General features: G+C 39.1%; 1 protein-coding gene across 3 annotated transcripts in view; it reads right to left on the bottom strand.

Annotated features, from left to right (window-relative positions):
• The window catches only part of FNDC3B (fibronectin type III domain containing 3B), a 359206-nt gene that overhangs the window by 158088 nt on the left and 175746 nt on the right, over positions 1-25372 (bottom strand). For all 3 annotated transcript variants that reach the window (XM_070373177.1, XM_070373162.1, XM_070373171.1), the window contains exon 4: positions 15126-15202. In XM_070373177.1, the coding sequence (XP_070229278.1) occupies positions 15126-15202 (77 nt within the window). The remainder of the gene's footprint in view (positions 1-15125; positions 15203-25372) is intronic.

Raw genomic sequence — 25372 nt, forward strand, 5'->3', positions numbered from 1 at the left:
GACTCTTTGCAACCCCATGGACTACAGCCCACCAGGCTCCTCTGTCCATGAGATTTTCCAGGCAAGGATACTGGAGTGGGTTGCCATTTCCTTCTCCAGGGGATCTTCCCAACCCAAGGATCGAACCCGGGTCTCCTGCACTGCATGTAGATTCTATTACCAACTGAGCTACAAAAGACCATGGAAAAGACAAGACGTTTCCTTTGGGGTGAATGAAACTGTGACAATGTCCTGAGGCATGCTGCCTCTGCATACAGGCAAATCGCTAGTATTCAATTCAACAACTATTTCCTGGTACAGACTATAAGCCAAGCAATGGATATTCAACTAAGAAAAAAATAGGTGCTAAATACTGACTTGTCTAGTTAGCCTAAAAAGAAAAAGAAAAATCAGGCTGAGCCCTAGTGAGTTCTATTCAGAAATCAGGACAAAGTTGTTTTTTTTTTCCCCCTAGATATCAGGACCAAGTACAATTCTTTTCTAGAGCTATGATTCAACGGAACACTCACCTTCTCCAGAGAGGCACAGACCCTTGGAAAAAATCACTGTGCTAGGTCCTCAGGTTGCCACCTCTTATGGGATGAATTATGTATACTCTGCCCTGCCCCCCACCAATTCATATATTTAAGTCCCAACTACACAGTACCTCAGCATGTAACTATATCTGGTGATAAGGCCTTTAACAAATTAATTATAGTAAAATGTGGTCAGATGGGTGGGTCCTAATCCAATATGACTGATATCCTTATAAGAAAAGGAAATCAGGACACAGACAGGCAGAGGGAAGACCACGTGAGGACAGCAAAGGAAGGCCGTCTACAAGCCAAGAAGAGAGGCCTTAAAAGAAAACAGGAGCTGCAGGAAGTAATTTCTGTTTAAGCCACTCAGCCTATGGTACATTGTTATGGTGGCCTGAGAAAATTAATATACCACCTAAGAGAGCCTCCTACCATAAGTTCCACCAGCCTTGTCTGCTTAAAAACAACAACAGAAAAAACAAACATCCCCCCGACCCAACAAAAACCACCACAATTCTCTTTTAATATAATGCATTTAATTCCTCCTGGATGGGCTTCCCTGGTAGCTCAGCTGGTAAAGAATCTGCCTGCAATGCAGGAGACCCTGGTTCGATTCCTGGGTTGGGAAGAGTCCCTAGAGAAGAAATAGGCTACCCACTCCAGTATTCTTGGGCTTCCCTGGTGGCTCAGCTGGTAAAGAATCTGCCCGCAGTGCGGGAGACCTGGGTTCGACCCCTAGGTTGGGAAGATCTCCTGGAGAAGGGAATGGCTACCCACTCCAGTATCTCGGCCTGAAGAATTCCATGGACTGTCCAGGGGGGTTGCAAAGAGTCAGACAAGACTGAGCGATTTTCACTTTCACTATCCTCCTGGACAGAACCACCCAGCCGCTTTCCTCTAGCAAAGGAAGAAAGCTTGATGGCAAACAGCAGGTAATTTGAGTCTTTATCATGCCCTTTTACTCTGTTCAGTAAGTACTTATTGAGAAACCTGTATGTGCCTAGTATTCTTTGTTATCCTGTGGCCTAGACACATGGATGAGACGCCAGAAAATAAGGCATTAAAGGTTAAAGAGAGAGAACGTTTGCCTTCCTTGCACCAGTGTCTTTTAGAAGCACAACCAAGAAAAAACCATTGAAACAAAATGAGATAGGCTGGGGGCAATAGCAAGAGGGAGTGCTAACGCGAGTAGCAGGGAGGGAGAGGAGAAAGCAGGTCACAGCCTGCGCCTGTGGTCTGCCAGGCGCTTGTTGCCATTTATCTCAGTTAACTTTCTTAACTACTGGAGAACTAGATATTAGCATCCCTACTGTACATGAGAAAACCAACGCACAGCATGATTAAAATATGCACTTAGTTCAACTAGAGAACCAGATTTTCATCCTGGTCTATACTTCAAAGTTTTCATTATGTAGAGCAAAGTTAGGTATGCTGCAAAATAAATATGTAAATAATGAACTGTTAGAAATAGGTTATGAAGAGATGTGAAAGGATTCAAGACACAAACAATATTTACTGAATACCTGCTGCTCTGCTTTAATACCTTCTACCTGACATAACGCTACTCAGTGTTCAAGTCCTAGAATGGTAACTGATACACAGTAGGAGGAAACTTCCCTAGCCATTACTACTATTAATATTACCACCTCACTAAATCTTCCCAACAATCCTGGGAGGCAAATAGTTATCCTCATTTCAGAGAGAAAAGGAAAGAAACTCAGTAAAGTTAAGCTAACTCACATAAAGTCAGAGAGCTGGGGGGTACAGTTTTGAGTCCAAGAACTAAAATGGATCCCTTAAAAACATTTATGTTTTGACAATCTTTTCTCATAGTTAATAGAGAAGGTAGTTCCTCCCCTTACTGAACTGAAATATGCTCCACAGGAATTTCAATTAACTCCTCAATTCCTAAAACTCTCTCCTACTTCTGTGCTGCAAGCAACAGAAATCAAAAGAAAAGCTTCAATGGTAGGAGGCAAAAGAAAAATTTTAAAAGGCTGCCCCAAGGACCAGTGATGATCCAAGATGCGGGCAGAACAGATTGCATGTGGATACATGTGAGCCCACATGCATGCAGTTAGCATGCAAGTCTGGCTTGCCTAAGTGAGACGCTGCACACAGAAAAGTGAGACCAAATGAGTTTGCCAAAGTTGCGTTCATGCTCACTTCCTAATGGTAGCCAACATACTTGAAGCAGGTTCCCAGGCCATTCTGGTAACTGAGCAGTGAACAAGGAGAAGGAAAGGTTAGGCAACATGAAACAGCTGCACAGAGGAACAGGCAGACAAACCATCTAGGCTTCTCCTGGCCAGGCTGGTGCTCACCCCACCATCAGCATCTCTGTCCTGCAGCACTGATTACAGATCTGTCTCTCCCACCAACTCCAAGTCCCTCAAAATACCCAGGCATACAGGAGGTTCTCAATATAAGTTGGCTAATGAACAAATGAATGAAAAACCAAGCAAAAAAAAAAAAAAAACACTTTATATCTTATATTTAATGTCTAGCAGGGCAATGGCACCCCACTCCAGTGCTCTTGCCTGGAGAATCCCATGGACGGAGGAGCCTGGTAGGCTGCAGACCATGGGGTCGCGGAGGGTCGGACGCGACAGAGCGACTTCACTTTCACTTTTGCCTTTCATGCATTGGAGAAGGAAATGGCGACCCACTCCAGGGTTCTTGCCTGGAGAATCCCAGGGACGGGGGGCCGGCCTGGTGGGCCGCTGTCTATGGGGTCGCACAGAGTCGGACACGACTGAAGCGACTTAGCAGCAGCAGCAACAGTTACTATTGGGCTTCCCTGGTGGCTCAGCAGTAAAGAATCAGCCTACAGTGCAAGAGATGTAGGTTCGATCCCTGGGTTAGGAAGATCCCTTAAGAGAAGGAAATGGCTACACTCCAGTGTTCTTTCCTGGGACATCTCATGGACAGGAAAGCCTGGTGGGCTACAGTCCATGGGGTTGCAAAAGAGTCAGACACAACTTAGCAACTAAACAACCAGAGTTGTTAATAATAACACATTCTTTATCAAAATCAATCTCTCCCCATAACTCAGGTAAATACCTGACATCATATTCTAAAATTTTAGATAATCTAAAGTCAATTAATTCCAGATCTGTTATCCCTGACACTCTTGTTTTAAATAAGTATGATTTTACTATAAGAAAGACACGGAAAATTTACACATTTCTTGTGTAAGTTCTACTTCAAATCCAAAGGCAGCTGAGTGGTTTTATTTTATTCATCACCAACCAGTAATGAAAAGAGTTATTTTTCACCCTTCCTTTTTTGCACTGACTCCTCACTCTGCATTTTCTAATACAGTAAACATAACAAAAGAGGAAAAGCAAGTTTGTTCTTCATGGAGGTTAGAGACTTGAAATGTAAGGACTGCACTCTCCCTAGCCCAAGCCCTTTTCTGATGCTATGGATGAAACTCCTACCATAATCACCAAGCGCCTTAGAAGAAAGCAAAAATTAGGATAAAGGAATATTCAAAGGGCAACCAAAGATTTGCAGGAGCCAAGCAGTGATTCTATCTTATAGATGAAGTTATTTGACTTCAAAACATGGCAGGATTCAATGTATTTCGCAAATCTCCTGACTTTTCTGCATTTTCAAATTTAATGATTACAACTGTGGTTGAAAACATCAAATATTACTTCTCAATCTCCTTTCTCTTCACATCTGTTACAGCCAAACACTGATGAAATATTATCTGCTCTTTCCAGTGTTCCATTATCGTGAATGTTCTGAGACGATAAACCCTCTAGGTTTAGGACCAGCTCCTTTTGCCACTCAGCATGGTTGCTTTTGTACCAGAATGGACAAATAAATTTTCGGTGATATTTCTAGGTTTGTAAAAGCCCTTTATATAATATCAAAGGATTATCCTGCAGAGTAGATGCAGATAATCAATATCTTCTTTGAATTGAGAGTGAATAAAAAAGTTCCTTGAAAATTCCACTTTTCTGAAAGAGTTCTTGCCAACGGTTAAGTAAACAACCAATTTAATATGCTTCACAGGTAACCAAACTCAAGATTTTAAGTAACAAGGTGATTCATGAATGAATAACAATTCCCCAAACATTTTACCCACACACTCACTTATATCTGGAAACTTTAAATTTTCCATTGGTGAATAATTTTTAATGTACATGCCAACTTCAAGCAACGGCTAAGGTACAGACCAATGCATCACCGGTTAGATCCAGATAACACATCCAAGGTTGCTGTAGGAGGGAATCCCAAGTTGAAGGAACGGAAGTAGCGCTAGTCTTCAGTGTTGCGGAGCATGACTCTTACAGAGAGGCTTGTCCAGAGGTGAACAGTATAAGGAGATCATCTCATAAATGGCAAGCCTCACTCTACTAGCCTTATGTATGCCAACACTTTTATATACAGAGAAACCCCTCACACGTACATATATCTTTAATCTGGAAAAAAAGAGCACAACCAGGTTATCTATAAACGATTTATAACTAAAACCATTGAGGACTGAAGAGGAGGAGGGAAGCAAGTACATCTACAGCAGTATCTCTTTTAATCCAACTACTTCAGTAAAGCATGTAATGCTGTAGTTGAGGGGACAATGGCACTAATTGATTAAGTCCTTCCACATTAAGGAAGCCCAGCAAAGTTTGAAACCCATCTTATGAACCACAGAACTGGGGTTGGGTCCTCAGCTGGTACCAGCTCCATCTTATCAAACCTCAGCTACCCCAGCTTGAGGGGCAGCTATTCCCAACTTGAGGGGCAGAGGGGCCCCTATTTAAAGAGAACTAAGCAACGTAATAATGTATAAAGCGCTCAGCACATAATTCACATAACCCTCAGAAGATCCTCTGATGTGGGCAGCATCACAGTCCTAAATTCTAGATGAAGAATCTTCAGGAGCAATTAACCTAAGGCCAGCTAAGTGGGTGACAAGATTCACGCCCAACCACTGGGACTGGAAGTGTTGTGCCTTTTCTATCATATTTTACTGTATATTGCCACCTAAAGACCAAAAAGTTCCACCACATTTGAAGATCAAAAATCAAATCAAGCACTCCTAGTATTTGTAAGAACCCTGGACAAGTGAGAAGAGTTATAACCATAGAGTTTCAATGAATAAAATGGAACAAACAGTCACATCAGACTATATGTTTTGAGGAACAGAATATTTGTCAGCAGATAAACAGTGAGTAGTAACCTCATGCTTTAATTTGTGCCAAACTGATTGCCTTTAAGATATTAATAATAAACAAGGTTCTACTGTATAGCACAGGGCATTATATTTAACATCCTGAGATAAGCCATACAATAATCATGTAATAAAATCAAATATAATTTAATGTACATAATTTAATCCTTTTAATGATTTAGAAGTCATTTGCAGATGTGATGTCTTCTCAATATTATTATGAAAATCAACTATCAAATCACTATCATTTTTCTATAGAAGTGAAGAATACATCCTACTCAATAGAATGCTAAATTTCCCAAAAGCGTGCTCCACTGTTGTTGTGACTGCTTATGGAAACTTATATGTTCTCTTGGTCTCTCAAGGAGCAGTATAAACAGTAAAGGAGAATCACCTAATTTTAGATCAGAAAACAATCTCAGAGATCCTCAAACATCTTCCTTTGACCTCCTCCCTCCCAAAGGTAAAAATGACTCCAAAAGTCAGACAAATTTTGATAGATGCTGAACATGTGCTTGACACCTTTCAAGGAACTGAAGATACAGTGATGAACATGACACAGAGGTCACTGGTCTTGAGGCATTTAAATGCTACAAGGGAGGAAGCCCAACGAAGGCCAAGTAAACAAACAAGTAAAACACCCAAACAAATAACTTATTTAAAACAGTCCTAAAATCACACTGGGAGCTGATGCAGAACCCTACCTGGGCTCACATTTCATCTCCAAATAATCCTGCGTTCTATTAGGTCACAATGCCAGGATCTCAGAAACAAAGGAAAGAAATCTAAGAGAAAATGCAGAACAAGGAGACGGAGGACTCAGAAGGAGGAAACTTGCACAATGCTTGGAGCAGAGGGTACATCTCTTCTAATTTAGCATTGCCAACCTTGTCTGTAATCACTCCTCAAACAAAATAAGGCATAAAATAAAAACTAAAGTTATTGTAAATCTGCTGATGATAGCAACTAAAACAGAAGGGATACGTAAGTCCTCTGCTCTTTTCCACAGAAGCTCCCAGCACCCATGCACACATTGTTGACTGTGAGACATTTTCCTAACTTCCAATAGAAAAATCAATGCTTCTGAAGACTTAAAGTCTTAAAAAAGATTTCAATTTTCTTATTATTGGTTGACAAGTGGGTCTGATTCCTTGTCTGCCCAGGTACAGGGCAATCAATGCCTCACGTTCCGTTCTGATCATCATTTTTACTGTGTTGAAGATGAAGGAGGGCATTAGTCTAGCACCAGGTCATACTTACCAAAGGGAAGCAGTTGAGGCTAAATGTTAATAGCTCAGATTTGGCTGAACAATATGGGGGAAAGCATTTCATGGCTTCCAACTAATGGACCCCACTGTTTCTCCAAAGGACGCTGATTTCAGGCCAACTCTGGAAACAAGCCTTATTGGAGAATGACCAACCAAACCAAACTTTAAACGTGTTTTTAAATGGATTTCTTGTCTCCCTTCAGTCAAGAGAAATGGAATATATATAATTTCAACAGGTAACTACCCATTAACTAATCCTCAAAACAATGGAAGGAGGTAAAGTATGTACTTCTGCTATAACAACAGAAATACTTATTTTGACTACTCTTTAAAGTTTTTAGGTTCTACCAATTAATCTGGAAAAAGAAGCATGGTTTCTCAAATGATGGAACATTAATTTGAATGTTTCACTTTTTCTCTTCATATGCTTTTTAAATTTGGGGGTCTACATGAAATTTTCCCCTATTAACTTTTGAAAATGTTTCATAAATTACTATGGAAGCATGGAAAATTAAACTCATGGCATCTGCTTAAGAAATTTTTATATATAAATTCTTCAAAAGTTAATGATGAGGTTAAAAAATTTAAGAAAAACCAGGGCAAGTATACAATGAAAGGAAAAATTTGCTTCATATGGCGTGATCTCAATATGTACTGGGGAAGGCAAATTCTGCCAAACTTTCATTGAAATTGCTTTAACAGGCTTCTTCATTCTAATAACTACCACTTAGTGAACTGCCCAGTGTGGACTGCACACTTCACATAGCATTTCTCTTAATTTTTCCCTCTACCACATCAGGTAGGTATTCGCCTTTGTGGTGAAAGAATTTGTAAAAGTCACATGGGAAGTAGCCATGGTAGAATACAAAGACAGGTCCTTTCAAGTAATGCCCATGATCTTCCCAGTTCACTCGGTTTGCCCATAGTTTCAACCCTAACCACACTAACAAATGCTTTCCCATAATGGAAACAATAATGAGTGTGATAAGACTAAATTCTCTCTCACATAAATTCACTTCCTCATAGATGTGGGAAAAAAATTTTTTTACAATTTCCTCAAAGTTCCCCCAGGCTTCCACCAGATAGTAAAGCACAACACACACACACACACACACACCTGACAACAGAAATAAGCCTAATATCTCAGACAAGATTCCACTGTTCTCCTGCCCTAGTCTAGTCTACATTACCTCTAAGGACCACAGGTTCAGTCCTTCTCAACCTAAGAAAATACAGGCTGTGCTGTTGACTGTGCATTGGAGCAGAGCTGTCTCTTTAGCTCCAAATGTCTCTTTCTTTAAGACCATCTGCTCACTACTGACATCAGTATTTTGTCAATTTGATCAAGTTTACCAATGAATCTTTAAAGCACTTTTAGGTACGAAAGTATGGAATGAATTTTACTACCAAGAATTTCTCCATTGACTCAGTTTAGAGTGACGACTGTAACATCTCTAACACATCTTTCATCACTTACTTGCCTCCCTCTTCAATTTCCTTACAATAATGGACCCTCTCATAGTGAGTAGCTGGTGTTTCAGTATTGGAGATGCACGAGTAGACATACCACACATCCACGCTCACATTGTCAGAAAGCAATGTAACGTGAAGCAAACAGTTAATCCTTAAACAAGGTGGGTGTTAGGGGCACTGACCCTCCTCACAGTCAAAAGTCCACAGATAATTTAAAATCAGTTCCCCTTATCCATATCATCATTCATAGCGTCAACCAACCACAGATTGTGTAGTCCTGAGTATCTAGTATTGAAAAAAACCCAAGTATAACTGAATCTGTACAGTTCTCCACATCGTTATTGAAGGGTAAACTGTGTAGCCATCAAAGGAGGTTCTGTCGCTAACTTTGAGATGATATCATAGTGGCAAAACAGTCAGTAAATTCAGAAACGCCTGTGTTGCAATCCTGATTCAACTCAGGGTCTTAGCTTCTTCATATGTAAAGTTAGGATGGTGAAAACTAGAGATGCAAATAAAGCATTGAGCAGAGCGTACATAGTATTATTACCATTATCAACCCAGGCAGCAACACAGGCTGGGCCATTTTTCCCAGCTGTGCCATTGTTTGCTGATTAGTAATTAGGACTAGTCACTATCTTCCTCCTCCCTTTTGTAACAGCTTTGAGATTTAATTTACATACCACCAATCCATTCTTTTGAAGTGTCTGATTCAGCTGGTTTTCAGTATTTTCAGAGTTGAGTGACCATTACCATTATTTATTTCCAGAACATCATCATGATCCCAAAAAGAATGCCATACCCATTAGTAGGAACTCCCTAATACTCTCTTCCCCAGCTCCTGGCAACAACGAATTTATTACCAGTGTCTATGGATTTGCCTATTGTGTACATTATATATAAGCGGAATGATGCTATATATGGCTTTTCTGTCTGGCTTTTTTCACTTAGCATGATATTTCAAGGTTCATCCATGTTTTAGCATGCATCAGTACTTCACCCCTTCTTATGGCCGAACAACAGTCGGCCATACCACATTGTGTTGATATACCACATTGTACGGATATACCACATTGTGTTGATCCATGCGTAAAGTGTTGGACATCTGGGTTATTTTCACTTTGGGGTTATGAAAAATGCTGCTATGAATATTCATGCTGTTGCTGCTGCTAAGTCGCTTCAGTCTTGGTCGACTCTGTGCGACCCCATAGACGGCAGCCCACCAGGCTCCGCTGTCCCTGGGATTCTCCAGGCAAGAATACTGGAGTGGGTTGCCATTTCCTTCTCCAATGCATGAAAGTGAAAAGTGAAGGTGAAGTTGCTTAGTTGTATCTGACTCGTAGTGGTCCCATGGACTGCAGCCTACCAGGCTCCTCCGTCCACGGGATTTTCCAGGCAAGAGTACTGGAGTGGGGTGCCATTGCCTTCTCTGATGAACATTCATACATAAGCTTTTTTGTGTATAAATATATGCTTTCTCTCCTCTTGGATATCTACCTAGGAGTAGAACAACTGAGTCATATGGTAACTCTGATGAGATGGTTGGATGGCATCACTGACTCAATGGACATGAGTTTGAGCAAACTCTGGGAGATGGTGAGGGACAGAGAAACCTGGCATGCTGCAGTCCATGGGGTCGCAAAGAGTCAAGACACAACTTAGCAACTGAACAACAACAACAATAGTAACTCTATATTTAACCGTTTGAGGAAATGCCAGAATATCTTCCAAAGCAGCTGTACTATTTTACATTATTACAGGCAGTGTGTGAGGGTTCCAAGTGTTCCACATTCTTACCAACACTTGTTATTATTTGTCTCTCAGACTAAAGACATCGCAGTGTGTGTGAAGTGTATTGCACGGTGGTTTGGATCTCCATTTCCCTGATGGTTATGGTGTTCACCATCTTTCGATGTACTGCTTGGCCACCTGTACAGTGCTTTTGGAGAAACGTCTGTTCTGATCCTTTGTCTATATTTAAACTGGGGTTTTTATTTTTTTATTCTTGAGCTGTAAGATTTCCTGGTATAATCTAGGTACAGATCAGATCAGATCAGTCACTCAGTCATGTCTGACTCTTTGCAACCCCATGAATCGCAGCACGCCAGGCCTCCCTGTCCATCACCAACTCCCGGAGTTCACTCAGACTCACGTCCATCGAGTTGCTGATGCCATCCAGCCATCTCATCCTCTGTCGTCCCCTTCTCCTCTTGCCCCCAATCCCTCCAAGCATCAGAGTCTTTTCCAATGAGTCAGCTCTTCGCATGAGGTGGCCAAAGGACTGGAGTTTCAGCTTTAGCATCATTCCTTCCAAAGAAATCCCAGGGCTGATCTCCTTCAGAATGGACTGGTTGGATCTCCTTGCAGTCCAAGGGACTCTCAAGAGTCTTCTCCAACACCACAGTTCAAAAGCATCAATTCTTCGGGGCTCAGCCTTCTTACAGGCCAACTCTCACATCCACACATGACTACTGGAAAAACCATGGCCTTGACTAGATGGACCTTTGTTGGCAAAGTAATGTCTCTGCTTTTCAATATGCTATCTAGGTTGGTCATAACTTTCCTTCCAAGGAGTAAGCGTCTTTTAATTTCATGGCTGCAGTCACCATCTGCAGTGATTTTGGAGCCCAGAAAAATAAAGTCTGACACTGTTTCCACTGTTTGCCCATCTATTTCCCATGAAGTGATGGGACCAGATGCCATGATCTTTGTTTTCTGAATGTTGAGCTTTAAGCCAACTTTTTCACTCTCCACTTTCACTTTCATCAAGAGGCTTTTGAGTTCCTCTTCACTTTCTGCCATAAGGGTGGTGTCATCTGCATATCTGAGGTTATTGATATTTCTCCCAGCAATCTTGATACCAGCTTGTGTTTCTTCCAGTCCAGCATTTGTCATGATGTACTCTGCATATAAGTTAAATAAGCAGGGTGACAATATACAGCCTTGACGTACTCCTTTTCCTATTTGGAACCAGTCTGTTGTTCCATGTCCAGTTCTAACTGTTGCTTCCTGACCTGCATACAAATTTCTCAAGAGGCAGGTCAGGTGGTCTGGTATTCCCATCTTTTTCAGAATTTTCCAGTTTATTGTGATCCACACAGTCAAAGGTTTTGGCATAGTCAATAAAGCAGAAATAGATGTTTTTCTGGAACTTTCTTGCTTTTTCCATGATCCAGCAGATGTTGGCAATTTGATATCTGGTTCCTCTACCTTTTCTAAAACCAGCTTGAACATCAGGAAGTTCACGGTTCACATATTGCTGAAGCCTGGCTTGGAGAATTTTGAGCATTACTTTACTAGCGTGTGAGATGAGTGCAATTGTGCGGTAGTTTACATGTCTCTTCTAAAATATATGATTTGCATATATTTTCTCCCAATTTATGAGCTCTCTTTTCATTTTATTGACAGAGACCCTGAAAGCATAAAAAGTCTTAATCTAGATGAAGTCAAATTTATCTATTGTGCTTTTGGTGTCGTATCTAAGAATCCATTGCCTACTCCAAGGTTATAAAATTTTACTCCTAGAGCTATGTACTTTTAGCTATTACACTTATATCCACAATCCATTTTGAGTTAATTTTTGTATATGATGTGAGGTAGAGGTCCAAATTCATTTTTTTGCATTTGGATAACCAGTTGTCCCCATGCTGTTGTTAAGGACACTATTTCTTCCTCTACCAAATTATCTTTGCATTCCTCTCTCTTAAGTCCACATTCAGAGCTGTTCGTTCCTTGTAGGTAAACATCACTATGAGCTTGTCAATTTCCCAGCTATCAGGTGTTTTATTACTCTACTCTAACCTATATTTACTTTATTTCAGCTTGGCCAATCACTTACATTTAAAAGCACTTATCAGGTACCTACTACATACCAGGCAGAACTCTAGATTCTCAGATATAATCCCAATGAGGCACCAAGATTCTTGGGGATGGTTATAAAATGTATTGTGTTTCATAACAGAGATGCGGAGAAAGTACCAAAGATGCTGAAAAAATAAAACCACCATCTCTGTGTTGGAGGTTCTAAAAGGGTCACAATGAGGAGGGGCATTTGAACAGAAGAATGACTGAACTGTCAGACAAAGAAGGGCTCTTGAGTTCTTGAAGAAGAGAGAAACAGTGGGCACAAAAGTATGTAGTTGAGAAAAGGCTAGGGGACAGAAGTTTAAGGTTGTAGCAACACGGGACAACAGGTAAAGGCAATTCTCAAAAGGAGGGCAGTGTTGAACATGAAGATTTCATAAACCAAAGAGCTTTAATTTTACTTCTATGCAATGTACATCCAACTCTAGATCCGAACAAGGAAGCCACATATAATTGAGGAAAAGGACTGTGGGCTTAAGAAGTAAAATTGGACTGGATAGTGACAGACTAGTATCGGGCATTCTTACGTATGTCTAGCCAGGAGGGGGATTTTTTTTTTTCTTTTTTTTAAGTGATGCTTTCTCCTCACAACTGAATAACAAAAAGACATCCTGTTTCTTGACAAGTCGAAGATGTTTTATACTTGGCTCCAACCGTCTTCATTTCTTTGAAGTCTGTATATGGTCAGCCTTAAAGAAGATGCTGTATATCTTCTTTGTGCTTCAGGCTCTCAGTTTTCTTCACCATAATGATTTCTTTTACTTAGACACTTCACTGTCTGATATTATTAACATTATAATGCTTACCACAGAGGATCACTTAACTCTGGGCCCGTCTTCTGATCAGAAAGCCCAATCTAAATGAAACTGAACACATGCCTTACAGGCTGTTTCTTGTGCTTTTTTCTTTTTTTTGAATATTTCCATCAACTTTCTTTAAAATTTTTATTTTATATTGAAGTATTCTTGCTCTTTTTCAATTCAGAATCCAAATTATTCCATTTTTACTATTCATCCAATATGTCTGAGCATACACTGCCATAATTCTAAATTGAGAAAGTGTCTCACTATACTTCCATCATCAGTTTTATGAAAGTAAGTTTATAGCTCTGCTTTTCCTCTTTCTACTTACATTTTCTATCAAAGTTTTTCAGAATCAGAAATACACCATGGTCTAAAATTCTCTATTTTCCCTATGAAACCTAATAAATGTTTGGCAGTTAGTAAAATCACAGCAACACCACTAGCAAGAAAAAGCACATTACAGCTTCCCTCCACTAGAATTTTTAACTGGTATTCCTTAAATGGGTCTTTAGCATAAAAGGAGGTGTTATTTCAACCATCACAATGGTGAGAACTGTACTCTGTTTCACAGGAATGAAACACTTCCTCAAAATAAATGAGTGGGAGACATAATAGAATTCTACATTCCTTGTTCTTTTCTGTTAATTGACTGGTGACGTGAATGTGATCCATCATCCTGGGTCCCGGTGCAAGGGCCTGCTCTGCACCCTTTTCTCCTTTCAGTGGTCCTTATTTACAAAGACTTGTGTAAAACAAGCCATTTATTTGGAACAGAGCAAAGACAGGCCAATATTCTGCCTACTCAAAAAAAAAAAAAAAACAGATGTAAAATTGGCTTGTATAAAAAAAGTAGGGATGGAAAAAATGAAATTATAGTGGCTAAACTATGGCTTAGAAAGTGAAGAAAAGGGTGAATTTTTACATCAGAGAAGGATAAATCTTCGATTCCTGCCTGAACTTCAGCAATTTTCCTATGTAGCTGCCAATTTTTTCACCCTAGCAAAATCATTAAAACTGAAAATTACACATTTTTTATCAACTTTAAAAGCAGACAGAGAAAGAAAGAAAAAAATCTGGAAGACTATAATCCAAAAAATGTTAACATAAAGATTATTGTCTTCTGTGGTTGGTAAACTTATATTTTTTTATACGCTTCTCTGTCTTTTCAGAGATTTTGCCAATGAATATAAGATGCCTTCATAATCAGAAAAAAAAAAAAAAAAAAAAGATAAAAAGTGGAGAGACCTGGTTAGTTAGCTATTCAGGGGAGGAAGTAGTGCAGAGAGGAGTTCGTATTGTCCAAGGAGAGAGGACAAAAACTCAACTATACCTAGACGTCTATGTTCCAGGCAGCCTGAAGACCTTAAACCTTATCCAGGTATAGAGGTATAACTTTATCTTTTTTAAAAAATCCTTCCAACATACCTCTGAAATTGCCACTTCTTTTTAAACTACTGTTCTTTTTTTTTTTTTAACTTAATCCAATTTCAGAGAAATTTAAGTACAAACAGCCAAGTTCTCACATTATATTCGTAATTCACCAAGACCAAGTTGTGCCACATTACAGAGAAATTAGGACACCAGAACAGAGCACGGACTCTGTTGAAGTTAACTATGTCTCCTTTAATATTTTTGCTAATTCAATCTATACTTCCGCCACAACTAGCAAATCATGGTACAGTGGAAGGAAGTCTCTAGGCAGTAGACTTTATGAAGAAACCACCATCAGATGGTTGAGGGTGAAACCCACCTCGATGGAAGGAGGCCTCCTAACCCTACTGTGTTTGCCTCCAACTGACTTTCTGGCAAGTCAAGCAGCAAGAATCAAGAAGGGCCTTGTGGTGCCCAAGTGCAGACACACAAAAATATAAAGCCCAAACAAACAAAAACAAAAACATCCCCCAACTCTAGCAGTATCCTAACTAAATTAATCCCGGGATGAGTTTTTGAAGCCATGTATTCTTTTGAAGTGACAGGGCCAGCAGTGAGTAGAGAAGTCTATTAAATGGTTTACCTGTGAAATATAACCTGGAGGCACATGGATAGGAGGAATGGATCCATTGGGTGACATCATGGGAACTTCAGCAGGTCCTAAAAGAGGGAGGAGTAAGATATTAACAGCTGAAGAAATATACATTATTCAAAACAATCTCTGGTATGTTTAAATATTATCAAAACTGAAGAGAATTATTTTGACTATTTTCTCTTCAATAGTTGGTATCTCGTGCCTTAGATCTGAAATGGTTGAAAAGGAATTCTCCAGTTGCATAAGTCAAGGGGCTGGGAAGGAGGAAAACCACTATGAATATCTTTATAAAGATTTAATGATTCCCAAAGCCTCAAATTCCTAAACTAAAGCTGTGCAGATAAGAGTATTCTAACAAAGTGGGGCAAAAAATTTCCTTTTTTGCCTTTAAAAGAATGTACTATTAATACATGCTTAAGCAAGTAAATTTTTAACTGAGTTTACCTCTTCTGCTTTAAAAAAGCTTTGGGTTTAAAATTTTTATTTTGATTATTGTTTTCAATAAGCTACTGTATCACAACATTAATTTGACATAGAAGAAACCTTTAAAATACTCCAAACCCACTGAATTTGACATATCTCTGATAAGGAAGGGGGTAAAAATAGACCATGTTTAAAACTAGGCACTACTACTACGAGGAATACTCATACAAAATCTAATTGGATTATTTCAGAGTAAAGCATTCAATTAACAAAAGGTTAGTTTTCAAAATATTAAATTCAACAAATGTTAATGGCATGTCTAAGGCAAACAATCAAAGGCAAAGCAATCATCAATTACCTAAGACATAGTTTGAGTTAAATATTTAATTACAAGGAAACTAACTGTCATAACATCAAAATCAATTTCTGACACCCTTCCAAAGATTCTGTGACTAAATAGTTTCCCTGGAAGAGTGTGACCTCAGGTTACAGGCTTTCAGTTTGATAGGTGGCTCCCCTATTTAGCAACCCACATCCCAAACGTCAATCCAAAGCCGTGTTTCGAGTCTGAGATGTGACTTCCTGGCTCCAAGTGCCCTGTATTGTTTATTTGCTTTCCCCTAATGTGTATTGTGCCGCTGGCAATGAAAATTGCCCTGCTGTAACAAAAACAAAGAAAAATACAACGCTTTTCTTGGCAGAAGCAGACAGACCCTGCCACCCAGTGCTGTATTTACATATAAGTACAATACACCTTTCACCTCACTGTACAGTCCACTGTTAGAACTACTTCTCAGGAAAAGCGTGGAGGAACAGGGATGTCAGGGTGCCCATCGAAAGGTCTGCACATATAGGAAAAATACAAAGAAGAAGGGCAGAAAAGATTGCAATATTCATGTAACATTCCATATGACTAGAGTCACTGAAACTTCACGTACAACGTGCCAAAGCTCTGAACCATCTATCTGATAATCTAAATATGTACAAAATAGCACAGCAGTCTCTTACACTGTCACACACTGGTAATCAGTTAAAGCAAAGGATGACAATGGCGTAAGAAAGGATAATTCCATGACCCCAAGGTATTTTTAAGTATGAATCAATCGAATACATTCACCTATCACCGAAGACACTTTCCAAATTCATCCTTCTTATCAGCTTTAGCATTTTTGCCATAGCCATTAAGACATTTAGGTATTTACTATATATTTTTATTTTAACTGATTCACTTAAAAAAAATCATAAACGACTGTTTTACCCTTAGCCTGAGTACTATCCTTGAAATCCAAGGGTCAGTGAACTCAGATCTATAAGCAGGCATTACAAGCACACCCTCTGTCTAGTTTCATTTACCAGCTCACTATTCACACTGGTTTTGTAACCTTGAACAATTCACTTAGCCTCTCTTAGCCTCACTTATCAAGTGTTAGCCGCTCAGTCGTGTCCAACTCTTTGTGACCCCATGGACTGTAGTCCACCAGCCTTCTCTGTCCATGGAATTCTCCAGGCAAGAATAGTGGAGTGGGTTGCCATTTCCTTCTGCAGGGGAACTTCCTGACCCAGGAATTGAACCCGGGTCTCCTGCATTATAGGCAGATTCTTTACCGTCTGAGCCACCACAATTTCTAACCTCACAGGACTGGGTTTAAAGGTTAAACCCTAAAGGAGATCAGTCCTGAGTGTTCATTGGAAGGACTGATGTTGAAGCTGAAACTCCAATACTTTGTCCACCTGATGCGAAGAGCTGACTCATTGGAAAAGACCCTGATGAGGGGAAAGATTGAGGGCAGGCAAAGAAGGGGATGACAGAGGATGAGATGGCTGGATGGCATCACCGACTTGATGGACTTGAGTCTGAGTGAACTCCGGGAGTTGGTGATGGACAGGGAGGCCTGGCGTGCTGCGGTTCACGGGGTCGCAAAGAGTTGGACACGACTGAGCGACTGAACTGAACTGACTGAATTCATGCAAAAGCACTTAGGGCAGTGCACGGCAAAATGTTAGCAATCTTTACAACTTCTTTTATTTATAGCTTTTTGTTTTCTCCTGTTCTTTAATTACAGTTACATTTTAAGCACTATTTTTTTTTAGATGCATGTCTGTGCAACACATAAAATCAACACGCATATACTCTGTACGACACTGACTTAACAGCAAAAACTTCCTCATCAGATAAATACCAAATAGTTGACAGTATGGAGTGTGAACAGAAATGCTACCACCTCAATAAAGTACTACTTTTTAATCACCAAATTGTATACCAGACAAACAGTCTCTTAACCCCAGGCAAGACCCCTAAAACTGTTAAAGTCATTTGTATAAAATGCTTTAAAGAATGTAGGACAAGTCAGTGATTTACAGCCAGAAAATGTTTTCTTCCTGGCCTTGATTTCAAAAGTAGCCAAATGACTTTACCATGCTTGTTTCCCCTTCCTCTTGTCACTGCCATCAAAACCCTTTCAAAAAGCATTGCGAAATATACAGTAATGGTTTCTGAAACTCAGCTCTGCCTTGGAACCTTAAGATTTCACTCCTTTCTGAAATAAACCATTGCACCCTCAGGCATTCAGGAGTTTCAAAATAAAATCCCTTTGCACAGTGGTGGTATGAGAAAAGTCACTGTCTTCCTAAATACTTATCTCCCAATCAGTGAGTTTAAGTGCTTCTGCTCAACAGTTTGTGTTTGAGAGCTCCCTTATACTATTATAATTCGTCCCTAATTAAAACATAAACTTCTCTTCCTAAACTTTTAGAATTACTAGATACCTTTTGATTTTTTAATTGGTGATCTCATGACACAAGATTTAAAGGATATAGCTATGAGAATACAGTGGAAAATGGCTCTCTTCTTATTCAAACCACCAACACAGGATATGTGAGGCAGGGAGAAAAGCCACACAGTCTCCCCAAATTTCCTCTTTGACTGTATTGGGAAATCATTGATCTATTAAACTTGAGAAAAAAATTTTAATCACTTAAGATAGCTCAAACCCTCTTTATTTAAACATTCTTGGTACATAAAGGTAGGTCTACACAAATATACATACACACAGATGAAATAATTTGAATCCAAACATACATCTCCAAAATACTGATTTTTTTTTTTTTTTTGAGAAACTAATTAAGAAGCTCACCGAGAGGCCATATGAATTCCACAGACAGATAAAAGATGTCACATGTACAATTTCTAGAACTGGAATTAGAATGTTAGCTAAAAGTCAAGTAATTCCATGAAAAAATGTCTTGGGAAATTTGATCAATTTCAGCTTTTAGGCTGTAACTTCAAGAGTCAAGACCTGCCCTCCCCACCCCCACCTCAGTTTTTTTCATTGAACAAGATGTGACACGCGAATAAGAACTATGATCCATTTATAGTCATTAAAAATTTTAACTGCAATATTCATGTACATGGTCTGACATCTTAAAAGTCTGTTAGCATTTGTTAGTGAATTGATTTTTCATTTACTTATAACAACTGTGAACAAGAAAGGTCGGAGAGTGGCTTAATTATTCAACCAGTAGTAATTCATGCAATGATCCTACAACTTTATTCTCATATCAAAGAGACTGAAGGGAAGTCCAGCAATGTATTTTTGGGGCCACACATAGCTCATGGAGCTATGCCCCCACCAAGGCTGTAAGCCCATTCTACTTCACTTCATGTTTCTTCCCTGCTACTGGTGATCACACACAGCTCCCACAAGGAGGTACTCCTGGCTCTGATACTATTAATATACTCAGAATATTCACCTGTCCTGAGAGAAGAGTTAACTAGATTGACTCTTGACTGGAGGAGGATGTGCAAATGAGGTTCAGACACCTAGAAGTGGTGGAAAATGGGAATCCAGGGTATCAGTTATCATTAAACCAGTCTCAGAAATAGACCAGCTATAAATAATTATACCACAATTTTGCCATTTTGAAAATGTATTGTATTTTTATGAGCTGAATATTCACCAGTAGGTAACAACTAGTGAATAAATAGAATGTTATTACTGTATTTGTATATAAACTGGTACCTGTGTGTCCAAATGGCTAGAGTCAACAATAGCCATTAGTAGCACTAGATTACATTCTTAGCTTATTAACTTAAATATTATCTTGTTCAAGAAGAATGAAAGAGGGGAAAAGGATATAAGAGGACTGAGGGCACAGCACAGCAAGATGAAGGGAAACTAAGGAGAAAAATAAAACAGGGGCAAAACCGGGATGTGATGAAATTCAATACACCCTATTGAAAACAAAAACAAAAGCCTCCAGATCTTTCCAAATAGCCAAAAGAGAATTTCCTGCTGGCTGAAGTAGTCATAAGGATAAGACCACAGCTAGTAGGTAACCAGATAATTATGGTGAAAGCAATTACCAAGACAAACAGCCTAAATAGAAGTACACTTGTGCTGTTTGCCATGCATGGGCCTAAGACTAAATACAAAATGTGAGGTCTTCTGGTGAATCTTGTGATTGTCTAATAATGAATCTCCAGTTACTTATGGTGATTTGAGACATGCAGACAAGTCAACAGATTATGTAGGCACTTTGGGGACATTGTTGTTGTTGTTGAAGTTATTCAACACTAATTAATCCCAAAGAGGACTAAAAGGAATACAAAGATAAAACACAGGTCCTAACCTAAGCTTAAACTCTAGTGCAGTGGTTCTTAGACTTTAGTACACATCAAAATCATCCAGAGGGTTTCTGAAAATCCAGATGACTAAATTCCACTTCCTGTAGTTTCAGAATCAGAAGATACGGGGTGGATCCTAAAAGTTAGAGTTTCTAACAAGTTCTCAAGTTGGTTAAAAGACAACAAGCATACACAGCAAACATCACACTCAATGGTTAAAAAACTAAAGCTTTTACCCTAACATCAGGAACAAGAGAAGGATGCCCACCTTCAACATCACTATCAACACTGTAACCAGAAGTCCTAGCTAGAACAACTGGGAGAAAAAGAAAAAGCATCCAAACTGGAAAGGAAGAAGTAAAACCATGTTCGCAGATAACATTACCTATATATAGAAAGTCCCAAAGATTCCATAGACAAAACACTCTTAGATTTTAAAAAAGAGTTCAATAAATTTACAGGGTACAAGACCAACACACAAATCAATTATGTTTCTATGCACCAGAAATGAACAATCTGAAAAGGAAATTAAGAACATAATTCTATTACAGCAATATCCAAAAGAATAAAATACCTAAGAATAAATTTAAACAAAGAGGTGAAAGCCTTCTGCACCTAAATTACAAAACACTGCTGAAAGAAAGTAAAGAAGACCTAAAGAAGTGGAACCCAAGAACACCTAAACAAAGACACGGAATGGAAGACAGAATTATTAAGATGGCAACACAGTTCAAAGTGATCTACTAAGTCAAAGTGATCTACAAAGTCAATCCCTTCTCCGGAGGATCTTCCCAATCCAGGGATCAAACCCAGGTCTCCAGCATTGCAGGCGGATTCTGTACTAGCTGTGAACGACAAGGGAAGCCCAAGAATACTGGAGTGGGTAGCCTATCCCTTCTCCAGGGCATCTTTCCAACCCAGGAATAGAACCAGGGTCTCAAGCATTGCAGGTAGATTCTTTACCAGCTCAGCTACAAGGGAAGCCAAGTCAATGTAATCTCTATCAAAATTCCAAGTCTTTTTGGCAGACATGGAAAAGCAAATCCTTAAGTTCATATGAAACTGCAAGAGGCCTCAAACAGACTAAAAAGAATCAACCTGGACTCCTACCTGATATCATATACAAAAGTTAGACCTAAATATAAAAGCTAAAACCATAAACCCTTAGAATAAAACATGGCTATATTTTCATAATGTTACATTTGGCAACAGATTCTTAGATGTGACACCAAAACTACAAGTGACACAAGAAAAAACAATAAAAAGGACTTCATAATAACTAAAAACCTCACGCAAAGGACATTAGTAACAAAGTGAAAAGACAACCTATAAGACAGGCAAAACATACTTACAAATTCTGTATCTAGTAAGGAACTAGTATCCCAAATATATAAATAATTCTCACAACTCAACAAAAAGACAACCCAGTTTTTAAAATGGGTAAAGGGCTTAAACAGTCATTTTACCAAAGAAGACACAGAGCCAACAAATATGAGAAGATGCTCACCACCTCATTAGTCATTAGGGAAACAAAACCACAATGAGGCACCGCTTCAAACTCCTGCAACAGCTATTCTCATAAAAATGGAAAATAAGTGTTGGTGTGGATGTGGAAAAACTGGAACCCTTGTACAACCGCTGGTAGCCGTGTAAAATGGCACAGCTGCTGTGGGAATCAGTTTGGCTCTTCCTCAAAAAGCTAAACAGAAAAGTACTATATGGCCCACCAATATGATTTCTAGGAAAAATATACCCAGAAGGATGGAAAACTGGGACTCAAACAAATACACACACACATGCTCACAACAGCACTATTCACAACAGTCGAATGGTACAAACAGCCAAAATGTCCATTTGGGAAAAATGGGTAAATACAATCTGATATAATACTCACAGGGGAATATTACTCAGCCATCAAAAGGCATGAAGTACTGACAGATGCTAGAAGGTTGAAAATATTAAACTAAGTAAAAGAAGCCAGACAAAAGGTCACACACTGTGCGATTCCACGTACATAAAATATCCAGAATAAATAAATCTGAGATGAAACTCAGATCTGTAATTTCTGATGGCTGAGCAGTGGGAATGATTTGGGATATTAACTGCATAAAAGATGGAAGCATTTCCTTTTGGGGTGATGAAAATGTTTTAGAACTAGAAAGAAGTGAATGCCCAGCACCGCAAATGCACTAAATGCAAATGAATTAAAAGTTAATTTTATCTAATAGTTCATGTTAATATTATATGAATTTCACCTTAATAACTATTTATATTTTCTAAAATAATGTTACATGATGAGTACATAACCAAAAAACTATAAGATGGTAAAACTGTGGTTACTAATAAACTACTAAAAAGCAACTGAACACAAATCTCCTAGAGCACATTTCATGACTCGTACATTAATTTTGGGGAGGATGTTATTTCTAGACACTGTGCTATGCAAAATACCAGTAAGCTGCATTTTCAGTCCTCAAGGGACTGACGGTCTAATTATGGGGTACAGATACATAAACAAATGCACACAAGGATGCATTTCAGGCACTATTTAAATTCAGCAAGATTTTAAATGATTATCATCCTATGAACATGTTAGTGATTACAGAAATGAGCTGTTAGAAGACCCTCAGGATTTGGAAGAGGTCTCACTGTTTTACAAGTAAAGAAACTGAGGCCCAGATGCAAGCTGAGCATCAGGCAGGTGATGGAACAATAGGGTCTGGAAGTCAGTTTTTATAGTTTTTAGCTCAGTGTGGTTTCCTTTAGGAGTAAGTTTTGCTGTTTCTTAAAAAGGCATTTATTTTTCCTCTCTCTCTCAAGGTGTAATTTTCATATATAGTTAGGTACAGACTGCACATCTCTCTGGTGCAGATGTACTGGTCTCTCCAATCTATAACTACTTCTTCCCCCAGTCATCCTGCCAGAGAGGAAACAGACTGGCAAGAGCAGAATCTGAGCACTGCAAGAAGAAAACACTTGGAGCTAGGGAGGCCTGGGTTTGAATGTGAGCTCTACCACTTCCTAGCATGACCCTGGGCAAGTTACTTAAAATCTCTCTGACAGATCAGCAGTTTTCTGAGTTACAAAAAATAAAATAAAATAACAAGAACTAATTTCAACGGTTGTTCCAAGGACTGGGAGTTGTAATGATGCATATAGTGCCCAGTTGATGGTGGGCTGCCGTCTATGGGGTCGCACAGAGTCGGACACGACTGAAGCGACTTAGCAGCAGCAGCAGAGGGACTGGTCAAATAATGGTATTTTAAAAACAACTTTAACATTGTGCCATGAAGAGAAATACAATATGAACAAAGAGGTTAATAGAGAATTTATCAGAAAGACAAACCTAGACAGCCTATAAAAGAAACAGAGACATCACTTTGCCAACAAAGGTTGTTTGTATGGTCAAAGCTATGGCTCCTCCAGTAGTCATGTATGGGTGTGAGAGCTGGACCATGACAAAGGCTGAGCACCTAAGAATTGATGCTTTCAAATTGTGGTGCTGGAGAAGATTCTTCAGAGTCCCTTGGACAGCAAGGAGATCAAACTAGTAAATCCTAAAGGAAATCAACCCTGAATATTCACTGGAAGGACTGATGCTGAAGCTCCAATACTTTGGCCACTTGATGTGAAGAGCCAACTCACTGGCAAGGATTCTAATGCTGGGAAAGACTGAAGGCAAAAGGAGAAGTGGGTGACAGAATGAGATGGTTGGATGGCATCACTGACTCAATGGACATGAGTTTGAGCAAACTCAAGGAGAGAGTGAAGGACGGGGGAGCCTGGCAAACCGCAGTCCTTGGGGTTGCAAAAAGCTGGGCACAACTTAGCAACTGAACAATAACAATAACAGAAAGACAAATGAAGAGTTACAAGAGCTCTCAAATGAGCGAGTCACTTGTTTTGCCCGTCACATTTTCTCCTCTAAAAATGTTTTTCCATTTTTGGAGGAGATTTAAAATAATATTGTTGATTTAAAATAATATTCTCCTTTTAAAAAATAATGCATTCAAGATACATGAAATATGATTAAAAAACAAGGAACAAATTTCTTTAAAAGGGAAAGATTGCTGCTTTGCCATAGTAATCTACTTTCCCATCCCTAATTACTAGCCCTACCTCTCCCAAAACTACCTGTTATCTTTCCGTAATTTCTAGGAAACCTTAGAAAATTGCAGGTGTCTAACTTTCTAAATGTCTGGACAACTCTATAAATAAGAAGATCAGCCTTTGTTTTCTGAAAGTCAATCCTCTACTTCTCTCTGACACTGGCTTTATTACAAGAATTTCTAGCCTGGCTCAGCATTGTCCTTAAAAGTAGCAAGCGACCATAACAACAAATTGCCTAGTGACTAAAATATTCCTGCTGAAGTCTTCCTGAAGTAAACCACTCACAAAACTGAGCTGCTGATAGAACTCATAAATAATAGGATACCACCATCTTAACAATTACCCATTCAAAACACAAGAAGGTATGACATCAGTTAAGTATGTTTCCCATTTTGAATTCAACTTTTTCTTTCCCAATATTCCTCTTTGAGCTTGTTCTGTTACTTAGCTGTTATAAGGGCATCAGGAGTAGAAAGTTTAATCTCACACCAGATTAAATTTCATCAATCCCTTGTTTCTTAGTTTCAATAAAATCAATTTATCTACTTTATCAAGTTTTTTTAAGGCTTAAATGTTAACAAAATCTATATACTTATTGAGTGATTTTTCTGTATTAGTTTATATTTTATTACATTCAATTCAATAAACATTTATTGTACAAGATGCTGTAAGAGATTAACCACCACACAGGAGACTTTATAACAGAAATGTTACTAACTACTACATAACAAGCAGCAATTGTTTTATTAGAGGCCAAGAGCACTGGAGCTAGACAATAATCATCCACGGCGGGTAGAAGGAGCATATTTAAAACTCCCAGTGACTGGCATGAATGGTAAAGGAAGTTAGTGAATCCATTCACAACAAGCACGATGGCTAACACAGTTTTAAAAAGAACTTGATTTAAATTCAGGGCTACGCTGGATGGGAGTGAAGTTTGTGGGACAATGGATACATGTGTATGTGTGGCTGGGGGCTTTCCCGGTGGCTCAGCGGTGAGGAATCAGCCTGCAATGCAGGAGACCTCGGTTAGATCCCTGGATGGGGAAGATCCCCCTGGAGGAGGAGGAAATGGCAA

The sequence above is a fragment of the Bos mutus genome, chromosome 1, assembly GCF_027580195.1.
Source record: "Bos mutus isolate GX-2022 chromosome 1, NWIPB_WYAK_1.1, whole genome shotgun sequence".
NCBI lineage: Eukaryota > Metazoa > Chordata > Mammalia > Artiodactyla > Bovidae > Bos > Bos mutus.